General features: G+C 30.4%; 1 protein-coding gene across 2 annotated transcripts in view; it reads right to left on the bottom strand.

Annotated features, from left to right (window-relative positions):
- The window catches only part of LOC112903906 (protein takeout-like), a 16,252-nt gene extending 6,007 nt beyond the window's left edge, over positions 1-10,245 (bottom strand). Inside the window, exons 1-4 of one of the 2 annotated variants that reach the window (XM_025978816.1) lie at positions 9,841-10,245; positions 9,132-9,265; positions 8,919-9,071; positions 7,058-7,552 (exon numbers count right to left, since the gene is read on the bottom strand). In XM_025978816.1, the coding sequence (XP_025834601.1) occupies positions 7,380-7,552; positions 8,919-9,071; positions 9,132-9,265; positions 9,841-10,241 (861 nt within the window). In that variant the 5' untranslated portion in view covers positions 10,242-10,245 and the 3' untranslated portion in view covers positions 7,058-7,379. Of the gene's footprint in view, positions 1-7,057; positions 7,553-8,918; positions 9,072-9,131; positions 9,266-9,840 lie in introns of those variants that run through there. The other variant, XM_025978817.1, reaches the window with a different exon arrangement.
- Positions 10,246-10,900: the final 655 nt, after the last annotated feature.

The raw sequence follows: 10,900 nt of genomic DNA, 5'->3' as shown, positions 1-10,900 counted from the left end.
ACAAAGGGCTTGATGCCAAAATACCTGCGTGATAAAAGGGAATTGATATATTATCAGTTTAAGAGTAATTAATGAAAGTAGGGATTGTAAATACTGGACGCAAGAGGAAAAAGGAAGTTGTAGAATTTGTGAAAAGAAAGGAAGGATGTGTTGAAATCAAAGAAATGCTTGAATATGGATAGACGGTGAATGATAGTGGCAGTGATATAAAAACGTTGAGGGAAATTTAAAAAAAAGGGTTTAGTAAATTAAGGAATTATAAGAAAACCTATCAGGACATTATAAAAATAAGGAATGTGCAGAGTATTTTATAGATTACCAAGATAAAAAAATGTGTAAATTTGTAAGCTGATATTTATACATTTAGGATACTATTCTGTTATGTTATTCAGTAATTAATTTTGTAAATATTTGTGTATAAATTTTTATGGTAAACTAACTATTGGTTAAATAGAAGTTTACTGCTAATGAATATGTTTAATTAGTTTGGTCAATTAAGAAGAGATCTCAATCTAAACTTTAGACGGTATCTATCTTTTTATACATTGTCCAAATAAAATTAAGAAGAAAACTCAATCTAAACTTTAGACGGTATCTATCTTTTTATATATTGTCCAAATTATTAATTAGAACGTGATAAAATAATTAGCTGATTGATTTTCAGATATTGTAGTACACGGTATAAATTCGTGCACCCTGTGCACACAAACATTTGAAAATATAGGTACTATACCTAACAACTACATTCTGAAGGCGTGACAGTGATTTAATTATTTATTGTTTTTACGTTCCAATTCAAATAAATGCAAAAATTATGGAAGGTAACCATCTATAAATCGCAATTAAAAAGAACTTACATGAAGGGCGTGTACGAAATTTAAACGCAGTTACGTAAATAAAATATCCATATTTACGTCAAAGGAAATAAGTTTGTGACAACAATACAAAATTAGCACGTACATTTGCATAATGCGAGACACTCGTCGACTTTTGAATTGGTTTTTTTCTTTCCTCAATTTATTGAGTAAAGGTAAATATGTGATTAATAAAATATCGCTAATGGCATTTCAAGTTCAAAAAGAGCTTTCATGTAATCATCTTCAGAAAGTTAAACTGATAAAAATAGAAGCTAAACTTAATCATGCATCCGAAACATATCAAATAGATTCATTAAAGCCCAGCTACAATTTTGTGTAAATAATATTTTACTCGAATATACAACAGCTAAATAATTATTAAAGGACTTTGCAATTATGATAATTAATGTTTATTAAGCGTTTGCGCAAAATTACAAGGGAAAGTATTGCAACTCAACAACGAATGGAAAAAATTTCACTTTATGTTAACTCAGAAATTAAATTGACCTACATTGATGTTGTTATGAAAAAATAAATTGAAGGCATCATACAAAAATACCTATACAACAAAATTGTAAAAATGTAATGTAACTTTGTTTTTCATAAGAACTCCATAGTTTACCGAAAATAAAAAGCATTACTATTTTTATTAAGTTACACAAAAAAAATATTGTTTGAAGTAATTTAAGTAGATGCCAAATATCAAGAATTAAAAAGAAAAGATATTTGAAGTAAGCCAATCAATTACTTTAAATAACAAAAAGAAAATTGATTAAATGAAATAAAAAAACTTACGTCTTTGGGCTTGCAGACTACCGAAAACTAGAAATAAGGTAACTAAAGGTGTTAACTTTTTCATATTTTTGAATTAGTATAGGTAACAATCTTCCAGTTCTGAAGAACTGTCTTCATCGACTGACCCCGTGCTCTTGACCGTTAAACATAAGAAGACTAAGAAGGGAGTTTATATATATATATATATATCTACATGTACATACACATATATAATGGTATTGAACTCCAACTGCATACTATCGTACATACATACATAGCATATATGTTTCTTGATCTTTAAAAGAATAAAATAAAATTTAAAATTGGTAATTTGATCCTGCTACGAAGACGCCATGGCTGATACAATACATATTTATGCGTGCAGCAACCATAAATAAAGATATCACGTTTAAAAAGGGGCGTACATTAAAAGAAACAATGTTAAAGAATTTTAAAAAATACTTTCGTAAATTCCTTCAACAATGATAGATCGATTAACAGTAAAATAAAATATCCCTGTCTGTACTTATCGTACTAAGGATAATGGTATGTTTCACATTGGTCCATCCAAAAATCTCGACAGTCAAAAAGTCAATAACCAAAATACCAGCATGTATTATTTTAATACTTCATTAAGCTTTTCAGTATTAACAAAAAGGAATTGAAATTGGTAATTGTCTGAGTGAAGGGGCCCATGGACGAAGCGATGGAAGAGTTGGGATTACCTCGTGCAATACTGAGAAAGTGTTTTTAAAGTAACTGGGATACCAAATTGATTCAATTATGAATCATTGATTACCTCCAATTTGTATGTTTTCGGGTTATTGGAGAGTAAGATAATTTTTCTCTAATGGTCACGTTGTAAAATAATTCATATAATTAGTAGATTTGATAAAATGACAGAAGAGTCTATAAAATATAAAAGTGAAAAACTATGATATAAAATTTTAAAGTTAGAAAAAGAGGATTTGGAGAAGGAAATATGAAGGAAAAAGAAACGAAAAATAAATAAGAAAGATTAAGAGAAATAAAAATAGAGAAATAGTAAATTCATGAGTGGAGAGCAATGAATAGGAATGTAAGGGAAATGGTCAGGATAAAATACAGAGGGTTAGACAGAGGTGAGGAATTAAATATAAGACTCAAAATGCGCAATACGGCTGAAGTTACTGAAATGGAATTCGTAACAAAGGGCTTGATGCCAAAATACCTGCGTGATAAAAGGGAATTGATATATTATCAGTTTAAGAGTAATTAATGAAAGTAGGGATTGTAAATACTGGACGCAAGAGGAAAAAGGAAGTTGTAGAATTTGTGAAAAGAAAGGAAGGATGTGTTGAAATCAAAGAAATGCTTGAATATGGATAGACGGTGAATGATAGTGGCAGTGATATAAAAACGTTGAGGGAAATTTAAAAAAAAGGGTTTAGTAAATTAAGGAATTATAAGAAAACCTATCAGGACATTATAAAAATAAGGAATGTGCAGAGTATTTTATAGATTACCAAGATAAAAAAATGTGTAAATTTGTAAGCTGATATTTATACATTTAGGATACTATTCTGTTATGTTATTCAGTAATTAATTTTGTAAATATTTGTGTATAAATTTTTATGGTAAACTAACTATTGGTTAAATAGAAGTTTACTGCTAATGAATATGTTTAATTAGTTTGGTCAATTAAGAAGAGATCTCAATCTAAACTTTAGACGGTATCTATCTTTTTATACATTGTCCAAATAAAATTAAGAAGAAAACTCAATCTAAACTTTAGACGGTATCTATCTTTTTATATATTGTCCAAATTATTAATTAGAACGTGATAAAATAATTAGCTGATTGATTTTCAGATATTGTAGTACACGGTATAAATTCGTGCACCCTGTGCACACAAACATTTGAAAATATAGGTACTATACCTAACAACTACATTCTGAAGGCGTGACAGTGATTTAATTATTTATTGTTTTTACGTTCCAATTCAAATAAATGCAAAAATTATGGAAGGTAACCATCTATAAATCGCAATTAAAAAGAACTTACATGAAGGGCGTGTACGAAATTTAAACGCAGTTACGTAAATAAAATATCCATATTTACGTCAAAGGAAATAAGTTTGTGACAACAATACAAAATTAGCACGTACATTTGCATAATGCGAGACACTCGTCGACTTTTGAATTGGTTTTTTTCTTTCCTCAATTTATTGAGTAAAGGTAAATATGTGATTAATAAAATATCGCTAATGGCATTTCAAGTTCAAAAAGAGCTTTCATGTAATCATCTTCAGAAAGTTAAACTGATAAAAATAGAAGCTAAACTTAATCATGCATCCGAAACATATCAAATAGATTCATTAAAGCCCAGCTACAATTTTGTGTAAATAATATTTTACTCGAATATACAACAGCTAAATAATTATTAAAGGACTTTGCAATTATGATAATTAATGTTTATTAAGCGTTTGCGCAAAATTACAAGGGAAAGTATTGCAACTCAACAACGAATGGAAAAAATTTCACTTAATCCATCAGTGGTCACTAGGTGTACCATTAACACATAAAAATGCTTATATGTTTTCTTGATAAGCTACTGCAGTGTAAAATTTATTACAATTATTAAAATTTCAATTTTTTTTAAGTACAATTTCTAAATTTTTAATGTAACGTTATCGTTTTAGATATTTTTCTAAAAACTTGATATCTGAATTTCAGAATGTAGAGATGAAGGGAGATAATTATTGGCATTATTACAAGGTGCTATGGTGGGTTCAGTTTGACAAATCGACGTCCCTACCAAAAATGAACCTAGTAGAGAATTATTGATTCCCACCATAAGAAGAAATTTCTATAGGTATCTATAGTAGTAATACATGCATTGTTTCTACTTATTCACTCGTTTGAATACTCTCAAACTACTGGTATTTTAATGGAGGGTATTTTGACTGAAACGACGAGAAAAATAATCCGAAAGTTTCTTATCTATTAGTTGTAAATACAAAAGGTGACAATGATGTCGAGAAATGTTTCAACCCATCTTCATAACTTGGTTTCATTGGTATGCATTGAACATTTAATTTACAAAGTGTTGTAGTTTTTTGTATACTATCTTACGAAAATTCTCTACAATACAAGTGATAGGACCCTTCAGTTGTTTTAGAAAAAGTTTACATCGCTTTCCTTAAAGCCAGGACTTAATTGACTAAAACCTAGTGGCGGAAATTTGTAAAATTCTGCGTTCAAATTTTTATATTTTAATAAATTAATTAATAAATGTAGATAATCCAAATTCTGATAAAATAAGTACAATAAAAGTAAATATAAATCCAACACCAATTCGGCGTTCGCTGAATATACAACAGAATGTTCCACGTTATTTCACAGACCAACAAATTACCTGCGCCCAGAAAATACATACAGTGTGCATTTAATCGGTAATGTCCTACTCAAATGAAGAAGTTTCTCTTAACTTTCACATTCTTTTTTCTCCCACAACATTAAAATTTCTTTTATTTCTTCGACGTACGTTAACGAACAAGACGATCTTTCCAAGTTCATCAGTTATAAAAAAGCTCAGTAAATAAAGATTGCTGACTATAATTTTCATTTTCATACTTTACATTGAAATATGTTATTATTTATAGTTCAAAAATTCAGTTCTTGGATAATGAGAGTTTTTACTGATGATTACTTTTGATGTATTTCAACTGCGCGTGCAAATGAGAGGTTTTACTGCAAAATTAAAATCGTCATCAAAAAAGCTACAAAAATGGTAATAAAGTCAAATAAACATTTTTTAAACTCGAAAACCTAAATTAGGTATTAAGTATTTAGCATACTTAAACAAGACGAATGACCATACAACACAGACATAAATAAAAAGTCTGGTAAACAAAACACTTGAAATCAGTTTTGAATTTTGGCAACTTTCTTTGGCCTATTTTCACAGCAGCTTCAACGAATATTAAAATAAATGTTAAAAACAAAAGAAGAATAAGAGGAGAATGAAAATTAGAAGAAAAGTACTGTACAATATTATCATGAAAAATAGAAATTCCTTAAGAAAAATTGTGATATAGTTACGTAATTCCTTTTTTTAATTTCTATTAAAAACAAGGCTAAAAGCAGATGATGAATACGAAGACAATTAAATAAATGCAACATTAGAAAACAAATAAGGAAAGGAAAATTTCCTATGAAATTCGATGATTTTTGAAATAAAAACCGAGTACCAAATTCAAAACTAAAAATTTGAAAAAATTGGTCAACCAAAATCTTATATATATAAAAATGAATTTCTGTTCGTTAGTCTCGCTAAAACTCGAGAACGGATGGACCAATTTGGCTAATTTTGATCTTGAATTATTTGTGGAAGTCCAGAGAAGGTTTGAAAAGTGAGTAAATATGAAAGCTGTTAACTACCTTTCAGATTATTTTTATGTAGATTGATAAATCTTAACTTTCGTCACAAATTAAATTTCTGAACGCAACCATAATATTTGACATTTAATAACCAACTAATATGTCGATCCATCCTCTATGTATTATGAATTCCTTTTGCTTGTTTATTTTATACAAAAGTTTAGGTCTTTTATTTATCGATTGAAGCAGTACGAAGTCTGCCGGGTCAGCTAGTAATAAATAAAAATAAAAGCTAGCGAATCCCAATTAAGAATTTCAACATACATATGTTAATTTGGCTTGTAACAAAATTCTCGCCGCAATTTGATAACAATGATGCCTGATTATAGTAATCCTAAAAAATGAAAAATTAAAGGATTACTTTTTGGAATAAATATTCCTAACCTTACTGACCTTAAGTATTACAATTGGTAAATTAAAGCTCTGAAGCAAACAATTCATAATAACCTTTTGCAGGCAAAGCTTTCTTATAGCGTTTTGCTTTTTTCGTAAGGCTAAAAAAGGCAAAACAAGCAAGCAACATATTGTAACAAAATTCACTTTTTTTTAGCAAATGTGAATTTGTGACGCCATAATATATTGTATCTACCAATTCCTGTTAAAAATACTGTAATTGTTTTAACATTAATAAATATATTAAATTTTTAGATCTTCCAATTCGAACATTAATGGTCTCGAATCTTTGGAGACCATCTTAGCGATGAACATCAAATTTCTTTTGATAAAAGCATGAAAAAGCCACAATTTCACCATCTAAATACATTAACTAAAACTTTCAGCGTCACAAATACCATTATAATCCCCATTTTTATTTTTCATTAAGAAAAAAGTATTTCTAATAGCTCCCGCTGAATATGTTATAACTTAATACAAAACAATAGTACAATAGGTAACAAATGAAGCTAAGAATTTGCACAACATATACCAATACAGGAACCTTTAAAAATACTTGCTATTGAAAGTACATGAAAATGGAAAACGCCTAAGCAATAAGCAACGAAAAAGTATGTAATAAAAGATTTATTTATACACTTAAATAATAATTGTGCATACATGTCGACCCCGAAACAAGCATGTACATATCTATGTATAAATAAAAAAGTGACATATATACTGAAATGGTTTTGCAGTTGAGTATGATGCAACGATTTTATTCTTCATTGTTGTGTTATTGAATTTGTACTATGCAAGTCATAATTGGGCCACACAATCTGCAATGTTCTGTCACACGAATTGTTTAGATTCATTGCATCATAATCGGTGAAAGCTGCATGATACGTAGCAAACGCATGATGGTGCACTTTTAATATTATACTTAATAAAAGCTCTAAGACTGTTTGATAGAAGTACCAGGTACTAAAAACGTTGAAACTGGAACGTATGTCAACAGCTTGTTTGCTATGCTTTGGAAAACTGTGGCAAGCTTCCGAGTCAACTGGGGACTCATTATCTTTAAAACTTCATGGCCATTTTCACGAAGAAACAGGTTGGTCGCCTCAGCTGAAAAAGAATTTATTTATTTGAAAATACTCACAAAATATGAAAACAATCTAATCAAATCCAATCAAAGCTAATCTTTGAATTTCCCTAAAACTAGAATATCCCACAACTATTTGCGAACAGTAATATAATCTAGGTCTACCCCTACTCCTTCCGTTTCTTGCATACCAATATCCTTGTTTTACTTTTATTTATTTTCATACAATAGTGTTTTTTTCAATACTGCTTCCCTTTTATTTAAAGCTGTCTCTAACTCATCCTTGCTAGATGTTACTACTGCTATATCATCTGCAAATCTAAGCATACTACTCATTTGACCCTCTATATATATTCCTACAGTTGTACTGTCTTTATTGATATAGATCGCCTCTTCGATTTATAGATCAAAAAGTAGCGGTGACAGTGTGCATCCTTGTCTGACTCTCTTTTTAATATTTACTAAATATCACTCTTCTATCTCTGTAACTCGTCCCTACATTTTTGAGTATATTTAACATTTTGTTCGATATAACATTGTCAAAAGCTTTTACTAAATATTCAAATCCTATGTATGCGCTCTTTCCTTTTTCTATCCTTTTCTCTATTCTTACCCGTAAAGCTAGAATGACCTCCCGCGTTCCTCTATTTCTTCTAAACCCAAATTGATCTACCAAATTAAACAGGTCAAGTTTTGCAATACATAGTTACATCACTCCGATGTTATTGGTAAGTTCATTCTTACGTTATTGGTAAATTCACTTACGGTTAGAAATTTAGAAGGTTAGGGTAGATAAAAGTTCCCCCTCCCGTAAAAAAAAATAATCAAGGAGATCGAGCAGCATGATCGAGAGGAATAGAACATTCCGTAGCATTTTGGGTTCCGGTTCCGTCTACTCCTGTCCAAATTTTTCTATGGCAAATACTGGGGCAGTAATATTCCAAAGATAATCTTACTCTTTTCTATCTTCATTTCTCATATTTAACACCCAGTCATTCCCACGAGTCTCTAAAGAAGGTATTCCGCCCTGCCCTTCGACGTAGTTCGGAGAGACTGTTCGCCCAGCAGTATTAGCAGCTCGTGAGAGTTAAACACCCAAAGTTCAAAGTTTCTTTCAAGAAGACGCTAAACTTATGGTCGGAGAGTAATATGTTCTAAACGATAGTGACAGGAATGAATTTGGCTTTACCTTTTAATATAACGTACGAATTTTTAAGATCCCCCCTCCCCTGTAATTAAAGACCTGTAGATCTCACCTTCTCTGTAAGTTATACAGTATGATACTCCAATTTTTGTGAAATTTAGGAATATTAATTTTTTGGAGTGTTTTTGAACTAGCAATATACAAAAATTAAATAAATATAAAATGTACAATTATTTTATACTCACTTAGAAGTCTGTTGTTCCCAAAAACTTTAGTCACACCCATGTTAACTTTACCCACCAAGAGATCGATGTTGAGACTGTCGACGTTCAAGTACCGATTATTATCGCTCTTGGAATTAAAACTTGTGGTCCCTTTCACTGTTGCCAATATATTTTCTGAAATATCAAACAATTTGAAAGTGAAATACACAAGTTTTATCAAAACCTGAAACGTACCAAACTTTGCGTGAAATGTTCCATTTCCACTAGCTGGAAGGATGATAAGAATCCCTGAACTTCTGTATTTTGAATCTATCCTCAAGCTTGGAATTCTTATTTTACCTTCGAAAGGTTGATTCTTTTCTCCTAATCTAAAACAGTTTTCCTACTTTATACAACAACTGTTTTGAAAACATGAAAACCAAAGACTTTTAAAGTATGTACTATTAACCATTTACATTAAACTAATTACAAATTTCTTTGGTGATTGTGCAGGGTATCTTTCAGTTCCTGATTTACCACATATCGACGATTGGAAGGTTTATCTGATTCAGAGAGATCTTCCGAAACTTCCAGAACCATCCTCTGAATCGGACAAACCTACAGAACCATAGCATAACCTACAAGGGGCCAAGAAAATATTCTTGTCTCTTTAATAAACCATTAATAAAATTTTTAGGACGATTTTAAGTTGGAGCCCCACTTCTGCACAATAACCTACTGTACCATCAATTTCACCTGAATGTATGAGACGGCAAATACTCAAACTCACTTACAAATGCCTTTATATAGCTTCCAAAATATCGTTATGGCCTTAGCATGATTTCTATTACAGAATTACAAATATTAAGTTTCAATTATCCTTGCAGTGATAATGTAATGATGGAATGATCCCAAGCATATCAATGCAATTATGATTATTTAACAATAATAATGTAATAACTACCTTATTTTAGTAACCGTGAAGTTACTTGCTCCGTAAATGTCTATATCCGCGAGGGTCACTTTGAAGCCACTGGGTCCACCAGTCAGAGACAACGAGAGCTCGTCCATACGAAACGGTTCAACTGAAGGTAGCTCGATTTCCGTTATTCCAGTGGCTAAATAGGGCCGTAAATGATGAAGGGCACTTATGAAGCACTCCATCAATTTTGGATCTGCCTCGTGACATTGCTTCACGTACGGTGCTGTCAAAGAAACGCATTTCAAAAGGACAGTTTTAACAATAAGTGCACCGCTGACTCTCGTTTTAATTTCCAGCATTAAATTAAACAATTTACTAGCTATTGTCAAAGTAAAAGATGTCAAAAAATGACGACAGAATATGTGACTCATAATTAATGTCATTTATTATCTACTTTAATAATAGGATAGGTACGTATTATAGGGCTTAGATGGTACCTAATAAAATTGTATTAAAAATTGGTCTGAGCACAGTTTGGTCGGTGCTAATACGACTAACTTCCCATTAGATAATACAGTTATTGTAAAGTACATTCGTTTCTAAAGTTTGAAAAAAACGCGGCACAATAATAAATAACAAACAATGTTTGAGAGTTCGTCATTTTATAAACCCATAAGAAACAGTATTTCGTCTGAGAAAACCGAATTGATAGAGTACTTGCATCAGTCAATTGGTAAATACTATTTTTTATTGTTTATCGATTGTTTATAACAATTCATTTTGTTATAAACAAATTTTTATTATAATATGTTATTATAATATGTTATTCCCTGTCTTGAATAATGATATTTCGTTATTATTGATTCCGTAACTTCATTGTTGTGATTAGATTAGAACGTATTTTAATTAAATTGTTTGTAATTAATTCGTTTTTTTTTTTATAAAAAAAAAACGGCTTGACCGATTTCGTTCAAATTTCTTTCAGATCTTCATTATGATAATATCTTTCGAAAAAATTTTGGTTGAGGGCGATATCTCAATCCGTTCTTGAGATATCGAAAACGAAAAAAATGCTGACATACGAACGTACGTACATACGTAC

Source organism: Agrilus planipennis, unplaced genomic scaffold, assembly GCF_000699045.2.
Source record: "Agrilus planipennis isolate EAB-ADULT unplaced genomic scaffold, Apla_2.0 scaffold63, whole genome shotgun sequence".
NCBI classification, from domain to species: domain Eukaryota; kingdom Metazoa; phylum Arthropoda; class Insecta; order Coleoptera; family Buprestidae; genus Agrilus; species Agrilus planipennis.
The sequence above is the reverse complement of the archived record's forward strand: the minus strand, read 5'-3'. Positions and strand labels throughout refer to the sequence as shown.